We start from the raw sequence: 24,263 nt of genomic DNA, 5'->3' as shown, positions 1-24,263 counted from the left end.
AGAAGACATTAAATATAGAATCAGAACCATCCAGGTTGGAAAAGCCCTCCAAGATCCTCTGCTCCAACCATCCCCCTACCACCAATGTCACCCACTGAACCATGTCCCCACATCCAGCCTCTCCTTGAACACCGCAGGGACGGTGACTCCACCACCTCCCTGGGCAACCCGTCCCAGCGCCTGGCTGCTCTTTCTGAAAATAAATGTCTCCTCATTGCCAGCCTGAACTCTCCTGGCGCAACTTGAGGCCATTCCCTCTAGTCCTATCACCAGTTACCCATGAGAAGAGGCAGACCCCCAGCTCCCCACACCTTCCTTTCAGGTACCTGTAGAGAGCAATGAGGTCTCCCCTGAGCCTCCTCTTCTCCAGACCAAACAACCCCAGCTCCCTCAGCCGCTCCTCACACATATTTATTTAAATGCTTGAAGTAATTCCTTTGACAAGATTCCTATTCCTTGCCACCAAAATTCTCCTACTTCCTCCTCCTGTGTTATACATTGCCCATGTTAGGGTTTAGGGTCTTTTGTTTCTTTGTTGTTTAATCCTTTCAAGGTTAAACAGAAAGGTGAAATTAGTTATGTGCTTGTGCTCCTTACATAAGTTTTTGACTGTTACAGATGAAATGTTATTCAACACAAACAAAAAACTGTCTAAAAATGTTTATTTTGCCTGGGCTCAATCCAAAACCATGTGGAACGAGCACTCTTACTATGGCAGTAAGACGGACTGGAGACATACGGGAAATTAGATGTGCACAGACAGATGCAGATTTACAGAAACAAGAACAGCAACGCCAGGACACATTCATAATTTTAGCATCACTGTACGTGAGCATCAGCTTTTAAGCCAGCTGTGCCAGAGTAGTGGTGGTAATGGAAGAAGTGATGCGCGACAGGCCGTGCGCAGGAAGTCTGGCGGTTTGGGGACAGACCACTGGATGTAATCATGCATACACAAGCGCCATCGCATGGTCAGGAAGAGACAAGCCCTGGAAAGCAGGACTCGGTGCAATGTTTAAATATTACTAGTAGGAAGGGGGAGGCAGCTGTTTGAAAGTATGTAGGGGTTTTTGGCCTTGTCCTTGAAGCAAGGCGTGATGCAGAAGGGCAGGGGCGTGCATAGCCGGGGCCTCTGCCTGGCTGAGGAGCGATGGGATGGCGGCACATCAACAGGAGGGGGCAGAAGCCGCATGGAAAAACAGTGGAAGCTCCTTTTCCAGGAGTGAGCTAGAGAGAACTCGAGGGAGCAGATAGAATGCATAACAGAAGTATCATTTTAAAATGCTTGTGGATTTTTACTTTTATTATTTTTTTTGTAGTAGTAGTAGAACAAAATCAGCAAAGATGTTAGCTGAAAATTCAGGCTTCGCCCTTTCAGAACATGACCTGAGATTTGGCTGAGAAACGGCATTTCCCAAGTACGTGCTAAAAATTCAGAAATAATTAGTCTGACACGGCCCATTAACTTTGTGCCACTGCACAAGATACCTCCTTATTGTACTGAAGAAAGGCTCCGTTGCATCAGGCTGCCTTGTTAAATAATCTTGAAGTAATGCAGCCTGACAACGTCTTCAGTCAGCACTGTATCCTTCAACAATGCCTTAGTTTAACTTGAGCCAGTACAAAGCACTGTGTGACAAGTCAACCCTTCTTCCCTGTTACACCACTCAAAAGCATTCAGTGTCTCAGCCAGGAAGCCAGAAGGTGTTAAAGTATCAGAACAGCTGTTAAAGTATCAGAACCTCTAATTGCCCTCATTTTCCCCCTTCTGCATTTAATTTTGGCTACTTTAAAAGAAATCTCTATGAGATATCAGGAGAGCACTCTTCCGTGAGAACTGACCTATGAAACTGGAAGGTTTCGTACTTGAACAGCTACCTGCTTCACCACTGGTATATTTAAACTCCCACAAGAACAGATTTATACATCAGAATATAACCACAGGGTTTTAGTAATGAGGTAGTTTAAACTTTTACTTTTGGAAACTAGTCCTGCATGTTGGAGCCAGACTACTTAAGAAGCATTTTCTTATTGCCTCCATATGTGAAGGGATGAAAGACACAGACTCCTGATGGCTCTTGAACAGAAGGCCTTTATTGCCCTTTTTCATTACTACACACACTTTCCCTGTAGCCCCACGCGCTGTCCACATGCCCGAACCTGTCATACAGCTGGTTTGAGACCCTCAGACATGCGCCTCGAGCCAGCCAGCAACTGGCCACTGCCTAAAGCTCATCTTCAACACTGTCGCCAAGTTACTTTATCCCAGCCTTGCTCAAGTTTTTGTTTCTACCATTTTTTCCCTCATGATCTCTAATTCAGGAACGTGTGAAACAGCACAAAGCTACCTGCAAATTCCTTTCCCATGATTCCCCTTTTTTATTTTCAACCAACCAAACGCTTTCTATAGATTTTTCTATCAATCATCGCAAACTTTGCAATAAGCACGGTACAGTAAGCAACAGGGTGAGAATCACATGCAGAATTACGACTGTAAAGCAGCGTGCCTACTGGAGTCTACATCAGTCAACAAGCCACTAAGCACTAGGGATGTTGCTTCACAGCGATGCTGCTTCTCACTCACACAGCACAATCACACAGTCACGCAAAGAGGCCTCTTGCACTTCTCATTCATACCACAAGAAAATATCACTTAAAATAATTTGTCCACGGCTTCAGGAGGTCCTTGTCTACTCCCGTAGTGAGTGGCTGAGAGTGGAGACCCCTCCGAGGAAAATGCTTGGGGTGCAGCTAGGGGCGTCCATTCCACAGTCGATCCCACAGCCGAGCAGAGCAACTCCTGGCACAAGGAATGATGCTATTATAGTTTTGTATAATTGCAACAAAGAGATGCATTGCAATAAGGAGCAAGGGTGGTGTTGACCATTTGTTTCATGATCTGTTTTTTGCCCGTGCAATTGAACCTTACACATGCTGTTGCTGTTACACATCCCAGGATATCCAATTCCTGCAGCTCCAACGGGGCTATCGGTAATTGGACCACCCAACCATCCCAGTTGTTCATTGCTTCTCTGGAGGCATGTCTTGTATCCGAGAGGTTCCACCCCCCCACAAGGTGTGGCCCTGTCGATGTGCTGCTAACTGAATTTGTCAGATCCTTATCTTCTAGTGGAATCTAGGCAGGTCATGAACGGATTTTGCACGCTGGCCATAGACAGACATATGGTTTTGTCCAGTCACGTTGGTGAGGGTGACCCAGATGTTTTGTCTGGGCTGGATTGAGACCCAGGAGGAACCAAAGCTGCAGAGGTGGATGAGGACGATGGTCCCAACCATGGTCACACACCACGAGCCAACACCCATCATGGCCCTTGTCCTGTGGAAACACAAGCGTACCCTCACCCCCAGGTTATGAAGGGATATGGTCCTTCCCAACCCCCAGTATCCAGATTTCTCATCATAACCATCGCTTCTCCTGTTGGAACGGATGTTAGTCCTGATTCCATTGATTTAAAATGCTTAATGGTGGTATTTCTTCGTATTGAAAAGGTAGTGTCAAATGATTCATGACCTATACCACTTTGTTTAATCTATTCTGCGGGGTCTCCTGTGTCTTCCCCTTTTTCTGTTTTGCCAATAAGTCCTTAAAAGTGCAGTGAACACGCTCTGCTATTGCTTGTCCTGTGGGTGAGCGTGGGAAGCTTGTCTTGTGAGTGATACCCCAGGTATGGAAAAAAACCCACGTAGAGCGGCTCACATAAGCCGGGCCATTATCAGTTTTTATTTCTTTAGGGATTCTGAGGGCGGTGAAGGCCACACAGAAAGGCACCTGTATGTGACGGCTTGTTTCACCCACCATCGCAGAGGCCTAGAGCACATGTGAAAAAGAATCTATGGACATATGAACGTATTTTAGCCTCCCGAACTCGGGAATGTGAGTAATGTCAGTTTGCCAAATCTGAAGAGAAGAGAGGGCTTTAGGATTAATTGTAGTTGGTGAGCCTGATTGTTATTAACAATCTGGGCAGGTCTGTACTATGAGCTTAGCATCTCCTATGGGGATGGCAAATTGTTTGGACAATGCTTTTGCTGCCTGGTGGAAGAATTGATGTGATAAACAAGCCCGGGACAACGTATTTGGCACGGGGACTTGCAATGCAATGTTGGTCAGTTGACGGGCCCGGGTTTTTCCTTCTGTAAAGAATCCCATGAGTGTCGTATGACTTCTAATGTGGATCACACAATAAGGATGGGTACGGTGCTCTACAAGAAATAATAACTCTTTAAATTTTAAGAATAGTGCCTCGTTCTGGATGTGTTTGATATGAGATCTTTTGATTCGTTGTGCTACTGCATAATGTGAATCAGACACAATATTTAGTGGAGCCTGGTCCTGTTGCTTGAATGCCATTACTACCACATGTAATTCTGCTATCTGAGGGGAGCCCTGTATTGCTTCTATCACATGCTGCCAGTGGCCTCCTTGTTCCCACATGACTACAGCCCTGACCCATCTGTAAATGCTGTTTGTCCTTGGACAGGGTGCCATCAATATAGCGGCTTGTCCTCAACCTGTACGTTATTAGAAAAAGTAAGCATTTTATGAGATGGGAGATGTATATCAAATTGACCATTGACACCCGAAAGGGCTGACTGTAGCTCTAAGCTATTCTGGAGGCACCAATCAAGACAGTCTTCAACTATCAGAATGATAATGGATTTTGGCTTTTCTCCGGCCATTTCTACATGTATAATTAGTTCTCTGCCCTTCCTAATCAAATCCAAGAACATCTCAATGCGGGTGGCAAGTGTCTTTGTCGGTTGGTGGGGTAGAAACACCCATTCTAATAGTAGCAATGGGTCTGTTGTGTTGGAGTCCCATTGAGCGATAATAGCTAAAGGCTGTGGATTCTGGTTGCATATGTAGAGCTGAACAGGTAAATTTTCTGCTCACCACTAGCATTGCTGGGCAGAGATCTCTTCTATATGGTGTAGTGTCACCCTGTCTTCATTAGTTTAGTGTCTTCAGCTGGCAGGGCATATTAATATCAGTGTCCCCTTTTAACAACTCGAACAGGGGTGCTAGGGTATGGTTGTCAATTCCACATTGTGTTCTTATCCAATTTATATTGTCTATAAGTTTCTGGACATCACTGAGTGTGTGATTTTCCATTGTAATGGCTAAATTTTGGGGTTGAATACTTCGCTGCAGTATCTTCCAGCCTAAATATTTCTGAGGAGCCTCCATTTGATTTTTTTCCTGCACGATTTGTAATCCCCATTTCTGTAACTCCTGCCGTAGAACAGGCAGTACTTCCTGCGTTGTTTGTCAGACTGGAGAGCAATACGTCATCCATATAATGATAATGTATACATGCGGGAATTGTTTGCATACGGGGCATAGTGCTCCTGCTATGTATGTTTGGCAAATTGTTGGGGAGCTTTTCATCCCTTGGGGCAGCACAGTCCAATGATACCAATCCATTGGTTCTGTCTTACTGATTTTGGGGACCAAGAACGCGAATCAAGGAGTAACAGCAGGGTGAAGCAGAATAGTAAAGAAGCAGTCCTTTAAATTGATGATTACTATATTCCAGTTTCGAGGGATCATAGCAGGAGAAGGTAATGTGGGATGGCGAGCTCCCATGTCTTCCATCGCATTGTTTATTTGACGTAAATCGTGAAGTAATCGCCATTTTCCACTTTACTTTTTAATAACAAGCACGGGTGAATTCCAGGGTCTGGTTGTGAGGGTAATGTGTCCCAATTGTAACTGTTCTTGGACAAGTTCTTGGAGAGCAGTGACCTTTTCTGCAGGGAGCGGCCATTGATTCACCCACACAGGATTATTAGTCCTCCAGGTGAGTCTCATGCATGGTCATTTGTCAATGGTAGCTATCAAAAATTTTCTGGAAAGCTCAGGGTAAACTTGCCCTGTCCCATCACATTATAGAGCGAGCCTTCACGAGTCTTAATGGTAAGCATATCCCGGCTCTGAAAAGTATCGGAGACACCACCAACTCCCACAAGGCCTTTTGTGGTGGAATCTAATGGCCAACCTTTGGGCCAATCCTGAAGCGCAATTACCGTGACCTCTGCCCCGGGATCCATTAATATGGTTATTTGTGCACTCAAGGGGTCACCTCTGGGTGATGAAATGTTAGAGTCAGTGTAGGTCTCTTGATGGCGATGGCCGAGGCCCAAAAAACTGATGGGGGTCCCGTCAATCCAAACCCCACGTTGTGTTGGTCGTGTGTCTCTGCTTGTGGAACTATGGCTTCAGATAGCATGAACTGTGCAATTCTAGTCCGCTTAGGTATGAGCCCTGGAGGAGAGGGAGTCCATGCCATTGCTCGTGTTATTCCTTCATAATCAGCATTGATTACTCCAGGCAGCACAAAAAGACCCATTAGCGTGGTGCTAGACCGCCCTAGCAAGAGGGTGCTGCATCTCTTCCCTATTGATCCCTTTACGTTCAGAGGTATTTCACAGATCTGAATGTCCCAAAGGGTGCAGCTCATTACTGCAGAGCCATCCCATGCGGCGCTTTCTTGGGTTTGGGCTGTGAGGGAACCCACGGTGACGCAGGAGCAGGGGGCGGCTGTGGTTGCGGCCCAGTAGTCATCACCGCCTGCCCCAGTGACTTCTGCGAGGACAGCCCGGCCACTGGTGTCATCGTGCGGCCCTGTCCCGCGCTCCGCTTGCCGTGTCCCCGCCGCGGCTGTGCAGGCTGACCCTCTGCGTTATGCTTCCAGCGGCACTGCCTAGCCCAGTGCCACCCCTTGCCACACCGTGGGCAGATGGTGGGAGGAGCAGGGTTACCACGTTCCCCCCCGGCTCCTCGCTGTGGGCATTGGGTGGCACAATGCCCCGTGGCTCGGCAGTGGAAGCACCGCTTACCCCCGCTTTTAAGCGCGGCAGCAAAAGCTGCAGCCAAAGCGGCAGCGTGATGGTCGATGGACCCAGCTGGACTGCAAGCCTTTATCATTTGCACCAACGTAGTGTTAGCAGGCAGGGCTCGGAGTATTTTCTTACAGTCTGCGTTTGCGTTTTCCACTGCCAGTTTTAGCGTAAGGACCTCCTTCGCCTCGCGGTTGTCAATTTGTCTGTCCAAAGCGCCCCGCAGTCTGCCAATGAACCGCATGTAGGGCTCGGTAAGGCGTTGCCTGACGCTGGTGAACGGTGGCTCGGCTTCTCCAGCTCCAGGCAACTTCAGCATGGCCTGCAGGGCCAGGGAGGCGGCCTGCCGCAGGATGGCGGCGTTGAGCCGAGCCTGCAGCCTCGGGTCCAGGAACGGCCCCGTCCCCATCAGCTGTGGGACCCCGGCCCCGCGGAGGGGGTCACCGGGCGGCCGCTGCATGTTGCCCAGGGCGGCTAACCTGCACCCTGCTTCCCATGTTTGCTCCCAGAGCAATTTGTGTTTCGGCGTTAAAATCAGCGCGGCTATCTGACGGCAGTCGTACGGCACCAGCAGCTGGCCAGCCATAACATACTCCAACAACGACTGAGTGAATGGTGCGCGTAGTCCATGCGTGCTCACAGCCTTCCTTAATTCTTTAATTAGGTCCCACTGGAAGGCATTACCGGGGGTAGGCAAGGCAGGAGCCGAGGGGTTCAGCAGCGGTCTGCGGCCCCCCTCCTTGTCATCCCCCAGGTCTATCAGCTTGCACCTCCCTGGTGACCTTGCAGGCTCTGATCTCGGTTTGGCTGCTGTTACGGCCTGGGCAGCAGTGCTCCGTACTGTCTTTTCTGCCTGCCACAATCTTAAAGTCTCAGTCACCAGCCACCACGTAGTAATCACCTCAGCAGCATCAGTATCCCCCCTGGACGCTGCTTCCCATAGTATTTTCCCCGCTTGGTCCCAAGTTTTTACATCAAATACCGTGGAAGCCATTGAGGGGAACCCTTGTTTTCGCAAAAAATTCAATAGTAGCTTTATCTTAAATGGCTCATTTTTTACTCCCCTCTCTTTTAGGAGTTGCGTTAGTAGTTTCACGATAGCCTCTTCCTCTGGCGAAAGGCTAGAAAGGCCAGCTCCCATGATTAACGCCCAGCCGCTCACCTGTCCCTCAGGCCATGTCCCGGGGCTGAAGCTGCAGTCCAGCTGCCAGCTTGACTCCTTCGGCTGGGTTCCCTTCAGACACTCCTGCAGCGCTGCTCCTCCCACCTCGGGGTCACCATTGAAGGGATGCAAGACACAGACTCCTGATGGCTCCTGAGCAGAAGGCCTTTATTGCCCTTTTTCACTACTACACATACTTTCCCCATAGCTCCACACGCTGTCCACGCGCCCGAATCGGTCATACAACTGGTTAGAGACCCTCAGACACGCACCTGGAGCCAGCCAGCAATTGGCCACTGCCCAAAGCTCATCTTCAACACTGTCGCCAAGTTACTTTATCTCAACCTTACTCAAGTTTTTGTTTCTACCGCTTGTTTCCTCATGATCTCTAATTCAAGGACATGTGAAACAGCATGGAGCCACCTGCGAATTCCTTTCCCACGCATATGTATGATTACAAACCAAGCTTTCCCCAAACCTCCTCTTTTTAAGGTACGAAAAGCAGAAAAAAAAAAATCACCCTAATTTTTTGTTGAATCTAAGCCTACTCATCCTTTTAAGACTTTATATGTTCCTCAGCATTTTATAAGTTTCTTCAAAGAAAGGACCTCAATAAACATCACACACAAATACAAGCTTTTATCTTTCTTTATCCCTTTGCTGCATCACAGAATTAGTTTCCTGCGTATCCATTCACTGTCCTTTTTGCATTGAGCAAGTGCTGCATGTATGCAATACCCTAACCAACAAACATACTAAAGCATTAGAGAAAATACCAACATGTTACTAAGATAATGACATTTTTTCCCCAGTATTTTTGTGAAATCATGGCTTTGCAAGCCAGCTTTTAAACTGTTAACAGCAGCACCACCACAATTCTGGGAAATGCTCTCTTCATGTTACCTCCTTGTTGCACAACCAGCCTCGTATCCTAGGAAATGGCCATGCAGACGCTCTGCAGACACTCGGGGGCATGCCTCCTTTCTTTAATCAGCTCAGACTAACTCAAAAATAATTAAAAAGTAGAAACAGCCAGAATCTTGGGGAAGGAAAAATAGAGATGTTTTGATTTTATGGTTTTACTTTTTTTTTTTTTTTTTTAAATACACGCTGCTTGGACTCACAATACTACACTTACACCATCCTGACTTTAATTGCATTACCAGTGTGAATTAATGGACCTGTGCAACTGATGTATGCACATGGACTGGAATTTATTTTTAGTTTAATGGAGATAGAGCACAACGGTATAAAGTCTTAAGTTACATTAGATACCTAAGGAAATGAAGGCTAATTTCCTAATTGGGGAAAGCAAGATCAGGATTTTCCACATTCCCTGTCACCTACAATCTTACGACAGATGATTTGGCCTTGAAACCACATTTTAAATCCAAGCTGCCAACAGAAATGCATAGCCTTTGATCTGATTCTCTCTTAATTCCTAAAAGGAAAATGGATTTTCTTCCAGTAAAGTTGTTACTGAACTCCTCGGAATGACCGGCAGCCAATGTGTCTTACAAGTTTTAATAGAGAACCAGTTACGGGTTCATTAAAAGACAGCTAACTTACACTGGTCTTGTAGATTTTTGACATGCTGGAATGCTTTTACAAAATATGTAGTGAGGTGATGCATTACCTGGAGCATTGTGTCCAGTTCTGGGCTCCCAGTACCAGAGGGACACAAAGCTACAGCAGCGAGTCCAGAGGAGGGCTACGAAGATGATGAGAGGCCTGGCACAGACGTATGATGTTGCAACCAGCACAAAACGAAGCACAGGAGGTTCTGGCTGAATATCTGAGGGCACTTCTTCGCTGTGAGGGTGACAGAGCACTGGCACAGGTTGCCCAGGTGTGCAGGCTCCTTCTCTGGAGATATTCAACACCTGCCTGGATGCCATCCTGTGCAATGTGCTCTAGGTGATCCTGCTCAGCAGGGGGGTTGGACCAGATGATCTCCAGAGGTCCCTTCCAGCCTCGGCCGTTCTGTGATTGACATTACTTTGCTCCGCATAGCTGAGAGGTTCCACCCTAGCACCCTCCTCAAGCCAACTACCAAATGCTAACAGATTACTGGAAGAGATCCAGTTACCGAAACACAGGTACCTGGTGCCACCCGAGATGCCTTGCTGTATCCTGCCTGGTTGCCAGCTACTGCTCCAGAGTGCAGGAACCAATGGCTGCCAGTTCCATACACGTGCCTTGGCTATCCAACACACCTGAAGCAGGCACCTATGTTCATGTTGCTAAATGTGACCTACAAAGGGTTCAAATAAAAGAGCTCCTTTCAAACAGATCCTTGGTAAAGGGACAGGGCACATGAGTACTGTTACTATTTTTCATTCAAATCAAGAACATGAAATAATTAACTTCCTTAGTTTTATATGGTATCTTTTCTTCTACTTTCATACATCCAAATCATGGCATCTCAATTTCATCTCTGTAGCCAGTGAATGCCAGGTGGCTGTACACAGAGGTGGCTGTACACAGACACATCAGCACATTACATATTTACACTTACAACATTTGTATTTGGCTCTGACTACTATCATGTGCTTCATGTTTACATCTAAATCAAAACTTTTTTTTTTTTTTTTACTACTCATACCAGCAGAGCCAAAGCTTTTCAGTTAGAGGAAAATTCTGGAGACAAAAAAAAAAAAAAAAGGTAAGTGCATTATTTTACATGCCCCATTCACCACAGTCTGACAAAACATATAGCACACTTTGTCATATATAAATCCCAGTTCACAACTCAGACCACCCACACATGCTCCTAACATCCCTTTTCTTGGAAAGGATCAGGAACAGACTTCATTCCAGACAGACGATTCAACAACCATCCACTCTTAGGCAACTCTTTTTCTGCATGACACAGCATACACGCACATACAATGAGCCTAATCCACCATCAGGAGGAAGTTCCAAATAAAAGAAACTGCTGTAGGAGAGGGCTGCAGCTGCTCAAACACCTAGCCAAGTCTGTTGGAAAAGCCACCGTGAAAGCAGGCTGATGTAAAAACAGACCAGAATCAAGGTTTACCATCCTGGTACCCAATTGTTTCTACTTGCTCACTAGTTCCCATCAGTTCCTGTGCACACGATCAGACAAACAAGGCATTGCTTAACGTTTCAGAGGGAACAAAACAAAATTTCATAAAGCACTTTTATTACTGATAATGTATACCTAATGTATAAATTTGATATTAACTACAGCAGTATCAAACCATATTTTAGACCCAAGCTAAGTAATGACCTATAGATATTGAGATGGAATGATGTAGTTACGGCTACTGATCCAGCACTAGGACAGTACTAGTACTTTGCATTTATTACCTACCTAAGTGAAGGAATACATCAAGTGCTTTGGAAAGATTATAGCACTTCTTTTGAATTTCAGATCAAGACATTAAGGCCTAATCTCCAAAATACATGGATGCCTAAAAATGCCTGTGGGTGCTTAACCAATATATCAGAAGCATTTTGGCTTGGCATTTCTTTAGTATTAGACCCACATGTTGAGGGCATCCAGAAAGAAATCTTTGGAGTAGATTTCAATTTTGTGGCAGGGTTGTTCTGGCACTGTGTTGTCTTACTTTCGCTTCTGTGCCTTCATGCAACCAAACTAGGTAAGATTTTAGTTTATCCAAGTCTTTAGAATTCTGAGTTACATAAACGAGCTTCCAAAGCATTGAAGATGCAATCTTTGAAACATCCATGTTCACTGTATACTGGTCAAGTACTAGGAGAATCAGGAAGAACTGTATCTGACACTTTTAAAAAAGGAGAAGCACTATACAAAAATCAATGCATTTAGTCCCAACACTGTGTGAGGTAGAAGTACTTTACAAATGGAGAAACTGAGTACAAGAATGTAGATGGAATAAGGCAACACAAAATACAGTGTGAAATCATTAACAAAACCAGTATGCTTCACTGAAGTCCATTTTGATGAGTGAAACAATATTTACCCTTAAAATGCTCTTGACCATCCTAAACACAGTGGCTCAAACCAGATTTTGAAAATGAAGACAGTACTTTGTATAAAAATATGGGAAGCAGCATGACTTGCTAAATAGTCTACTATATGAAATACCCACAACTAATTACACTAGGACAAATGAAAAGAAGTTAAACCTAAAAGAGTGAGTGTTAGCACCCTACAGTAAGTCTGTTACATTGTTTTCTTCTAAGGAGTATGTGATCCAGGAAAGTAAAAGTGGTTTTTATACCTTTCTCATCTCATTGTGATTTTGTCCTTCAAAATCATTCCCTTAACAGCCTTTTCCAGCTATTTTATAGTTCAAGATCACAGCTAGTAATTGCTCAATAGCTTAATTTACAATATGCCAGGTTGCTCACAAGTTCCACAAGGATAAACAGCTATGCTTCAAGTTAATCCTGTTCTTTTTGTAAACCCATTCTAACGTAAGTTCAAAAAAAAAAAAGTACTGTCAATTCAGATCCAGTTTGTGGTTTTTCTTTGGGGGTTTATCCAAAGCTCCTTGTAATATTGAAAGTGACAAATATAAGTCATCTTAATTATAACTGCCATCTTAATTATAACATGTACTACAATCACAATCCTAAAGTCAGAACCATACAAATTTTAGAAGAAAGCTTTTGCTGTAAACAGCTGACTAAATAAACCAAGATGTTGTGCAGAAAGGGTACTAGTCTTCTGCGAAAGGATGTTTTTTGCTTGTTTAATTCTTGTACTGGTTGAGCAATCACTGCTCTCTTTTGTTATTCAAAATGTTTTAGGAATTAATGAAAATAAGTGATATTATTTTATTTCCATACCAGATTTATGGTTTGTGTGTTACACTGGGGCTGGCTTGACTGATGTTAAACAGATATGTCTGAAAGAGAAAACATAAATTAGACATGCCATGAGACATGTGCAATTAATTTCTACTAAAACGTGGATAATGAAACCCACTTCTACAACATTTCTTTTACACTTTTAATGGTGATAATGACTAGTATTTTAGTAAGAGGGTAAAATTCAGTAAGATGTACAAGGAGAGCCATACAACTCAAAGATAATGTTTGCACAGCTTCCAATTCCACTGTGAAAATATACCCCCCTCCAAAGTAGATAGGAATAGGCACTTCATCTTTAAAAATGAAGCACTCTTTTTCATTCTTCAGTCATCATCGACAGTTGGCTTGATTGTCACTCCTCTTCTGATTTGACCCCAACCAATTAAACTGTAAAAAGAAAAACAGTTTATACTACTTTTAATAGCAGTTAGAAATATCCATAATAAGTCAACGTACTTCTATTATGCTTAAGCCTTCAATTCACATTTTGGATTTTTTCCCCACTTGCTTTCCTCACAAAACATCCTGCAAGATCTAAGGATGAGCGACATAGAACATCTGCACGATTGTTATCTATTAAAAATGAACCTCACAACAGTGAACAAAAAATCTGAAGGTTTTGTAACATAAGTTGCAATAGGTAACTGTAAATATAGCTAAATCTCTTTCTACCTATATGAAAGTGCTGCATTACTTTCAGAGAGAAATAAAAATGTGAGGATTCAGACAAGATGGCAGTAAAATTATAAACAATTCTAACTCTTAATGAAACTACAACCTATAAAGGTAAATCAATTCTCAGTTAAGTTTGGTAATCTTATATTAAGGCCCCTTTTATAGGCTACTGTCATCTCAGAAAAACATACTTAAAAGAATTTAAGATCATGTTCATTTACACAGTCATCAGGCAGACCGTATTAACTCAACTATCTTTAATACATTTTGCTTTTAAAGCAAGGAGATGCGCAGGAACTATGTGCATTTCAATTTCATTCACTAACAGTAGAGGCTCTCATGATGATTTGGTAATCATCAGCAGAGTACCGAAAAAAAGTAACCAAAATCAATTAACATTGGATTTCCGACTTTTTGGGACCATACTTATAGCTTATAATTAGTCCACATTTGTAATCTGTGTTCCCTGGAACATACATCTTGTTTGCTTTGCCATTTGCTGCTTAATTTCTATGCCTTTATGTATTTATTTTCTATTTTTTCTCTTCTTTTCTTGCTTTCTTACCACCTTCTCAGTACTCCATTCCCTCAGGCAACAAGTTCCTTCCCACAATACCAACTGTATAGAGACAAGTGTCCTTTTGGCAAACTTTGCTCATGTTTTATGAGTGGGAAGTACGAAAGACAGATGCCTTTGAACAAAACTTGCATTAAAATTTGCATAAGTTGACAGTCACTGGCTTAAAAAAAAAAAAGCACTGTTCAGTTTCCAATACATTCTCCTCTTCCTTTCTGCTTTTGCTATCTTAATTTAGGTTCTTGATTTCTTTTCCCTTCTTCTTTCTCCTGTTCAAGAACTTATCTTTTTATTTTCTTCTGCTCACTCTGCGCAGGGTTTCCTGATTCATCAGCTATCTCCAAGACAAGAAGCACCAAATTCCTGTCTGTGCTTTCCTGTTGAACTGAAACACCCATCCATGGATACTAAAGCCTCAGTTCTTTTTCATACAGTAAGAACTTCTCGGGTGAATGCTCCTGTTTCCTTATACTTTCCCCTCATACTGCAAGAGTTGTGCAGGGTCAAGGAATATAAATACCCTTATGTTCTTATGGAATAAATACATAAGAGTTACAGTACGCATAATCATCTAAAGAGCAGTACAGCACTAAGCTTAAAATTAATCATCAATCGAATCCGCTTATCATTTTTAGCCTCCATGCATTTTTTGTGTTTATATCATAACAGCCAGATATTCTACCAATTTGTTGCCAACTTACCGCCAGTGCTTCTCAACTCTTCGACTCAGGGCAATTTTTTCTCCCACTTCTGTGCACACTGGGTTGGTTAGCACAATCTTGCCCAAATCAGCCTTTACTGCACTGACTCTCCCTCCAGTAGATAAGGATCCTATGTTTACCATTAAAACTTCATTCTTTGATAGTTTTTGCACCTGAAATAAGACATACAGAAGTCTGAAACATAAGCTTTAGTATTTAAAATAACCTGCTCACACTAAGCCAACATCATTTAGCAACACAATTCCTCAAACGAAGAGAAATACCACAGACAGTACTGAACATTATTACCTAATGGCCACAAAAACAGTACAGCTGAGAAATGCAAAAACCATAGATATCCCACATAAAAACCATGCAAATGCATCAGTGGATAAAAAGTTTATATTTTTAACTCTTGTGAAGGCCAATACACGTAGTACTACAGGTTCTTGTTATACCTAAATCCCAAGAAGGTATATCCTATTTTCTGTACATACCTAGAACTGCACATACTCTATCAAAAGCAAAATCATCATCTTACATATTGTTACAAAGCGTTTTACCATTCTTTTAAATTATCTGGATATTTTCATTTGCCTTATAACTACATACATCAAAATGATTTCTCAAAAAATAATTTCACAGAGGATCTGAGCACTGAAGTATTTCATTTATTGTTGCATGAAGCAGGCTGTGGATGTTAACACTAAGAAGGAACAGTATGATCTTCTGGTTTTGTTAGTATAAAATGGACCATGGAACACAAAGCCATACTGTGTATCAAGTTCAGTTTCTATTCAGCTACAGTCTTTCAGAAATATTCAACTTTAAGAAGTTCTTCAAAGAGAGAATCTACAAAACGCAGGCAAGCAGGAATTAAATCAGTGTGTGCATATTGCACCAATGAATATGCTGATAGCAAAGGAAAACTACCAATGTGTTTAAAAGAATATTTAACTTGAAGATATATTTGTATTTCATAGTATTTTAAGCTACTCTGATATGAATTTCTATTCCTCTGAAGAGCTTTATTCTGTAAAATTTGAGGTAACAGTTTTGCAACAACCACATACAAACAAGGAAACAAAATACTACATCAAAAATGTAGGTATTAATGAAACTTAGCACAAGTTATTAAAACAGAAATCAGAAAAAAAGTACATGAAATACTTTTTTATTTTTAAAAAGGGTACAGACCTTTGCAGCTTTCTTGTCCCCTTCAGTACGCACACCTAATAGTCGTCTCAGCAGGAAATAGGAAATTTCTAACTCTGTAAATATTTCAGGCAGTGCTCCAACTGCACCAAGAACTTGCCCTACCATTCGGTCAGCCCGACACAAAGTTGGATCGATCTTAGTTCCAACTCCTACAACATAACAAGGAAAGTCCCAAGGAGTAATCAAAAGGGAGATGTCACATTTACGTAATTAAAATATTTGAATGAGACCTCAAAACAATACATGTAAACTGAGAATGTACTGTGAATTCCCTGTGAACTTGGACAGCCCTTTCAGAATGCCAACAAGACTGATCTGTCTATAAACACATGAAGATATATTCTACCATTATAGCTGATAAAATTAACAGTTTAAGTTGATTGAAGTTGGCTAGTGACAGGAAAATTATTTCATAAATACTTAGTTTTCATACACATTGTCTCTTTCTGCATCTAAGTATTTGAAATTGCTCATATCCCTTTTGGTTTCACTTAGCAATGGATTTCAGTGTAGTAACCAAGTGTTTTCAATAAGCATTAGACAGAAAGATCTTTCTGTAAGAGAATATCCTTACCTATAAGACCTCCTGGAGCAGCGTACTGTAGATCATTGTGTTCTGCAAAGAGTGACACTATTTTGGAAAAGATTGGCTTACACATGAGTTTTCCTTCACTGTCCTTGGACACAATACCAGGCCGGACCTCAATTTCCTGACCAACCTAATTACAAAGGTGAAAAAGTGGTTAACAGGTGGTTTCACAGGAACAGGAAGAAACTACTAGTCATAGGTAAGACATACTTCTTCCAAGGCCCACTGTTAATACAAATCCTATGTTTTGGGCTACTGTAGAACTTCTAAGACTTTGGCACTGCTTAATGCAAGCCAGACAATACCTAAAGCTCTGTATCTTACAGCCAATCAAGCAATTGCTTTTCCTTCCAATTAATTTTAAATAACTGCTTTTGCAAAGGATCTTTATCAGCTTTAATTGTGACATATAAATTCAGTTTACTTTTTTTAATAACATTTCATTTAGAAGTGTTACAGCACCAATAAAAATTGTGTTAATTTAATCTGTGTAACTGATCATTGATAAACCAGAAAAAAGAAAATACAAGTTAAATAAATGCTCAAAGACAATTTGCTTTCCGGTCTAATGCAGTAACTTTTGAAGTTCCCACCTACTGACAGTATTCCACAAGAAAAAAATATTTACAGAATACTTGAGTCAGGAAGCGAGACCTGTGGGAACCCACATACACTTCAGAGGTACCTTTAAAGTTTTTCCCTTCCTCCACAAAATAATTGACAAAGTAAGAGTGGTAGGACAGGGAAAAAGTAATTAGCTCCCTCAACTTTTGTTAAGCAATGAAAACAGTATCATTAATAATAAAAGAATACAGAAATATTTTTAAAGTATTTTTTTTTTAAATCAGTGTTTCTTGTTACATTATTTTAAAACAGGAAAGTAGCAATGATGCACATACAGACAAGATAGGTGCCACCTTATGGTATTCTTCTTCTTAAAAAAAAATGAACTACATAGATTAATTTTGTACTGAAAACGTACAAAAACTACTCATTATCACTAAAAATCTCCAAAAAGAGAGAAAAGGTTACCTTTAAAACACCCTTTAGAATACTGCCACCAGCTACTCCCCCCTTAAGGTCATCCACTTCACAGCCAGGCTTGTTGACATCAAAAGATCTAATTACTGAAAAGGACAAGAAACAAGTTTATATTTAAGAGCCAGTTTTCAAAGAATTTGTGTTTTTTCAACAACAATTTCAATAATGCCCTTATCCTTATGAAGGTATCCAACTACTTACGAAAACATAATTCAGAGAGAATAAAACATGAATATATAGCTGTTTTGTTCTCAATATCATTTAAGCAGCATATATATATATAAACAGTATTTTAAAAATCTATTTCTGCATAACACACATTAAGTTAAATATCAATACCTGAAAAAGAAAGCAATGATCAGCTATTTAGAAAACTTCAATATTCGCAACGTCAACTTCTTTGTAACCTTGTTTTAATGTACTCCATTCATATGTACTATGAACATGTTCTGTGGGTTTTGGGGCAAGAGGCAAAAATGTGGTTTTATTGTAGTGGCACTGAATTTCAAAATATGCTGTACAAGAACAGAGGCTTTTTAATACAGAAAATTAAATCAGGCTACCCTAACTATAGGATTTTCATGTAAATTATTTTTCAAATGAAACAGCCTGTCAATACTTTGTTAAATCAAGTTTAAATTCACAGTAATTAATGTTTAAGATACTGACAAATTTCTCATCTTTATTGCATTTTACTACTGTTGGACACACAGAATATATACAAAAGAACAATTACCTTGGATAGATTTAACCGGATTAATTTCGCTATCAACAAATTATACAGGTCTCGGAAGAGAGTTTTAAAGAGCAAACTGAATGCTCCTTTTAAGCCCACATCTTTTTAGAGCATTCTGCAACATGGTGTTCTGAGTGTAGGTAAAGGTAGGAAACATTTAAATCACAAAAGCCCGAAGATAAGTATTTACATACCAATAAGCCTTGGTTCGGATGTGAAGTCTCGCAAAGGGACTGGGATTTTCTTCACTATATACTCACAGACTACCTCAATGTTGTATTTCAGCTGTGCTGAGATTGGAATTATTGGAGCTCCTTCTGCAACTGTACCTAAAACCAGTTCCACATCAAGCCTTAATATAATATTTATAGAAGCATGACCAAGTGTTCTGTCATTGTTATAAGCACTAATGAAGTTTGAAGCACACTTTACACGTATTTCTCAAAGCAGTATCACAACATACACTCTTCCCTTCAACATCTTAGCTCAAACCAGACAGACCTACTTTTCCAAGGCAGTCTGAAACCACCTTCGCGTGGCCACTGGATAACTCCACACAGAGGAGTTTTACAGTTGCTCTATGAAAATTGAGAAAAGTAATCTGCTTCTGGGTGAGCAGAAAAAGTCTTAAGAGAATTTCCTCAGAGGGATCAGATACCTAAACATTTGATACATTGGCATTCATTTTAAAGTCAGTTTTTGTGAACCAAAACATGAAGCACAACTCCAATTGCTTATTTTTTTTTTAGATTAACAAACCATGTGTATCAGTGAAGTCCAATTCAGGGCTTTTCTATATGTTTATAAAAAAAAAACAAAAAAACAAACATCTCTATGTCTCAACACCGAAAAACTTCCACCACTGACTGGATTTCTGCTGGTGAAAACTTACCTTGTACAAATGCAAGAATCTGTTCATACTGTTCTTTAGCCTGGCTCTCTTTCACCAAATCAATCTTATTCTGCAGAATCAAAATATGTTTCAGTTTCATGATTTCTATAGCAGCTAGATGTTCTGAGGTCTGGGGTTGAGGGCATGACTCATTGCCAGCTGAAAGAAGAAAAGGGACTGTGATATAGAAACTAGAGAGATCGACAGATCTCCTGCACTTAGGACATTTTTCTGTTGTGCCTTTTTTTAAAAAAAAAGTCAGCCTTTTTAAAAAAAAAAAAAAAAAAAGTAAGCTACATGAGAAAAAACACTCACTCTTTCCCAGAACTGCTGGATTCAGCATCCACACAATATGACAGATGAGTGGTTGCAAGACCGGTCTGCCATTCTGCTTGCTCCCAGCAGAAACAGATTTAAAGCTTCCCAAGGTACTGACAGTTAACTCACGTCTACTTGAATCATGCCACCCTCTAGGTATCTAGACATCTCAGTACTGACCGTACTGGACCTTTCAAGAAAGGTCTTATAATTCCTTAGTGTTTTCTTACCACTAACAATAAAACCAGCAACATCCCCAAACTGTATGACAGACAGTAAAGATATTAAGTATGTGAATAGGGCAGTTATCAGTACAGCTGGCCATCCAAGAAGCCAACTTTGACCCCATGTGCCATTATGACAGTTAATCTCACTTTAGTTTGGTCTATCACACTTTCTAGACTTAAGCTGTCTCTCCCTATTTATCAGTTACCTTGGACTATTTAAACTTCAATATCTGAAGTTGGTGTTCTTGTTTGTTGACATGCCCTGTCCAGATAATGTAATTGCCATGTATCCCTGTAGAGCATTCTATTGTTTCACAACCATAAAAATGAGTTTTACTTATTTCTGATCACTTGCAAATCAGAACAATTGTTTTAGTCAAGCTCAATCTCCTGTACCTGCATTTGCCCCATATTCACCTGGATTTGCTGCTCATACTGATGGCTGTGTACTCTTCTGTATGACTAAGACTACAAACTTAAAGCAAACTGAAGCTTCAGATAAAAGTAACTGTATCCAATGCACTTCCATAAAATATAAATGTTACAGTAGTATTCACTACAGAGATTCATCTTGGCCAACTGATGGCTACCAGGCTATTGACTATGTATAGCTGTATTTAAAAAAAGCTTGTTGGAATGTATTTTCACTGTAACATCACTTAAGCTTCTTAAACACATCTCAAAAGCATTCTCTTGTTTTAACCACTCACCCCACCCCACTAGATTTCATATATAAATTTATAAATATAAAGCTGCCTTATGGTATTAAAAAAAATAGAGCCCTGCTTTTGTGTAACAATTCTTACCTATCAACAGTAAAGCTGCATCCATTACTGCTGCACCGTTCAACATAGTAGCCATCAAAATATCATGGCCAGGACAATCCACAAAAGAGACGTGCCTATTGTAGAAGAAAGGGAGAAAAAAAAACAAGAAAAAAAGCCAATTATCAACAACTTCTCTGATTTATGTGAATGGTTAAGCAGATACACAAGTTAAAATAAATAAATAAAAACAAAAAGAACAAGTTTAAGTAAATAAAGAAGCAAACAAAATTTCAAGACAGTTGCTGAGAAGTAATACAGTAAAAGTATACACTTAAGAACACAAAGACTATGGAAAGACTACAGAAAGGCTGAGTTCTCAAATTCAATACCATATACTCACACTAGTTATTGCTTTAATATTTCAAAAAAAAAAAAATACATGTAAATTAGACTAGATTTAAATGCACCAGAACAAAGAAACACAGGAACTAGCACATTGTACACCATCTCTCTGATCTCTTTTAAGATGCCTCTCACTCCAGTTTTAGAAAATGATGCATCTTTAATTACATGGTAACAATTGCACTTCAAAGATTTATCCAGAGACAGCACTACAGCTGCTAGCTCCAATCTTATGAATGCATTGTGCAGCTGATAACAGTCGACACACTACATTCTTGTGTGAAACTATTCAACGAAGAAACCTTGCAGCATGCCACCAAAAAGGAAGAGACTAATTTTCTGCTTCGCCAGCAACATTAAAAATCTACAATAAGCAAATAAACAGCAAGATAAAGAACCTAAAGCTTTAAAGCAAGAGCTTAAAAATGGCTGCACAACAATCACACCCTGACAGAAGCTATTGTTAGAACTAGTGCTCTACTGGGAATCTGAGGAAAAGGAGGAAATACATGACTACAGCAGGACGCCTATTTTATAGGTAAGCATGAACCAGGAATCCTGTCATACAACTGCCTTTGTGAGTACTCTCATTTGAACAATCATTGTGCAGACTCACACAACCACAGCTGTGATTACGATGCTTGCATAATGACCATGCTATGCTTGTGAAGGAAATGAAGGACGCCTGTCCTCCAGTACTAAGAATCAGGCTTTAAGAGATTCGTTTTTAGAACTAGGAAAACTTTTAAACTTTTTTTTTTTTATCCATTGAGGCAGAAAAAAAGCCACACATCAGAAATGAATTTTAAAGATGAGTTTGCAAAGTCCATATTAGTTCTTACTCTGGTGTCTTGAAAAATGTACTTATGGTAAGAGTAGAACAAAGCATCGTTTCACTTCAGTGTCCTGCAAACAGACAATGACAGAGAGCACAGTTTAAGAGTTCCCTCAGATCGGGGTGCCCCATCTCAGCATCTATGAGCACGTGGTCTGTTATCATTCAGCTCACAACTCAATCCTGACAACTATTTTCATTTCTGTAAAGCAAATGCAAATAAAGGAAATACAATTTGCACCACTCATTTTACAGCAGGTACCTGACTAGTTTGAAATTCCCTTTGGTGCCAGGAATATCTGTAGGGAATTCATCTGGGGTGCTACTTCCACAGGATCGGTAGCACTCTGGTCGGGAACAGCTCGGGTCATCCAGCTTGTAAATCTGGAAACAATTTTTAAAAATTGAGAGGTTTAATTAACCGTTTATTATTTATAAGCTTCCATCCACCCTGAAATATATCAGCCATATATTTGCTCTATCTCTACCAATAACTCACCTTTGCATTAGCATAGCCCAGCTTGATTGTGATATTCCTTTCCAGTTCATTTTTAAATCTGACAGTATGAACTCCTGATATAGCTTTGACTACTGTCGACTTTCCATGGGCTACGTGGCCAATTGTACCTATGGTTTAAAAACAGATGTTTGTCAATAAGCCATTGTCTAATTTGTGCAGTGTTCTATTATGGTCATAATCACCCCAAACTCTCTGGGCATACTGGCTCCAGTGGTGCCATCACAATAAATATGGGTTTCTTAAATGCACAACACCCTAGAACTGTCTCTTGATGCACAGATCTTTGCGTTGTCGTGATTTGCATTTTCATGAAACTCATTTCAATGTGTAATTTTAAGGTATAATAAACTTTACTTTAGCAACCACTCCCCACATCATTCAACACGGAGTTCTTGAAGTAAAATCACAGTGCTTTTCAAGTTAAAACGGTTTGACTAGTCTCTTCCTGCATCTTGACAAAACTTATAGTAAGAATACCTTACCTACATTACTGTGCTTCAGTACGGATTTCTTAATTTTTTCCAACACAGGTACCATATGCTAACACACGAGCACCACGATAAGTTACACTGCTATGCCCCCAGCCCCTCGTTTTTTCAGAATTTTGTTGTTACCTATATTAATTGTGGCTTGTCTGCTGATGACTTCTGGTGACAGAGGCGTCAGCTTGGTAACATCCTGTATGAAGGAGATTTTACAATTTATTCATCCTGGATCTAAACATTTAGAGTACTATATGTATTTTCTTAAAATTTATCCAGTAGTTCTATTAAGCAAAAATCCAACCGAGCTCATTAAAACACCTCGAGCGTTATGCATTCCATTTTATTAAGTATGCAGAATAGGCCAAAAAGCCTACAGTCAGAAGAGGTCGCAGTGTTAAAGAAAGACAGAAGAAAAGTAAGCAAAACAAAAAGCTTCAAAGGAAGCTCTAAAAATAAAAATACCTCGCATCTATCCCCAAACTGAATTGGTTGCAACATGTAAAATCATATTAACTTATCATGGGCTACACAGCCAACTGTACTTATGTTTTAAAGAGAAAGGTCTGGCAATAGATAGTAGTTTTCTTTGAGATTAAGGTTCTATTAGAGAAAGTATATAAACATGGGTATATTTGCAGCTTTGTGGAGTAAGTAGGCAGAGGGACGTCATTAACGCCATGGTTCCGATTCTGATTTTTTGAATGACAACTTTGTCCCCCAACACTGTTACTTCCACCTCGTGTACTGGAAGAAGAAACCTGTTGTCCTCAGCAGATTGCTGCTGGAAACTACTGACAGCACCTGGCCAAACACCGCATTTCCGCAGTCTGTGTATCGATTGTATCACCCACTACAGCCTTGTAACACCACCCGCCCTGCTCTCGAGTACCACACGAACAAAACGTCCGTGTTGGAGGCAGCTTCTGCCCTCCTGCCGCGCCTGTCTCGCTGCTCCTTGCCGCCGTGCCTCACGCGGTGCCGGCGCCCTGCAGGTGGCAGCGGAGCCTCCCCGGCCCCGCGCGAGGCCACGCACCGCGACTGGGGCCGAGGAGCAAACGGGCAGCAAACGGGCGATAAAAGCGCCGAGCAGCGCGGCCGCACCCAGCAGCGAGGCGCGGAGGCGCGGGAGCCCCTTGGGGGCGAGCACCCGGCCGCGGCGGCGCCAGCACCGCTCTGAGGCGTGAGAGGAGCGCGGCCACACGGCCCCGGGGCGCTGAGGGGAGCCCACCCAACGGTCACGGCAACGGCCCCGGCCCCGCCCGCCCCTCACCAGGCTGCCCAGGTCCTGCCGGGAGAGGTGCGGCTGCCCCAGCGTCACCCCCGCCTCGTCCCCCGCCATCTTGGCCGCCAGAGGAAGCCGGGGCTGCCCGCGCCGCCGCCTGCCCCCCGGCCCCGGCCCCGGCCCCGCCCCGCGCCGCCCTCAGCCCGGCCGC

General features: G+C 41.7%; 1 protein-coding gene across 1 annotated transcript; it reads right to left on the bottom strand.

Moving 5' to 3' along the window:
- Positions 1-12,972: 12,972 nt before the first annotated feature.
- On the bottom strand, positions 12,973-24,250 carry EIF2S3 (eukaryotic translation initiation factor 2 subunit gamma). The gene is made up of 12 exons (XM_027449055.3): positions 24,101-24,250; positions 22,960-23,023; positions 22,325-22,452; positions 22,088-22,209; positions 20,628-20,722; positions 19,277-19,435; positions 18,579-18,713; positions 17,640-17,734; positions 16,593-16,737; positions 15,998-16,167; positions 14,801-14,973; positions 12,973-13,234 (listed from the first exon to the last, which is right to left on the bottom strand). The coding sequence occupies exons 1-12, from the start codon at positions 24,167-24,169 to the stop codon at positions 13,171-13,173; spliced, it is 1,419 nt and encodes a 472-aa protein (XP_027304856.1). The 5' UTR covers positions 24,170-24,250; the 3' UTR covers positions 12,973-13,170.
- Between the last annotated feature and the right edge of the window lie 13 nt (positions 24,251-24,263).

This window comes from Anas platyrhynchos, chromosome 1 (genome assembly GCF_047663525.1).
Source record: "Anas platyrhynchos isolate ZD024472 breed Pekin duck chromosome 1, IASCAAS_PekinDuck_T2T, whole genome shotgun sequence".
NCBI lineage: Eukaryota > Metazoa > Chordata > Aves > Anseriformes > Anatidae > Anas > Anas platyrhynchos.
The sequence above is the reverse complement of the archived record's forward strand: the minus strand, read 5'-3'. Positions and strand labels throughout refer to the sequence as shown.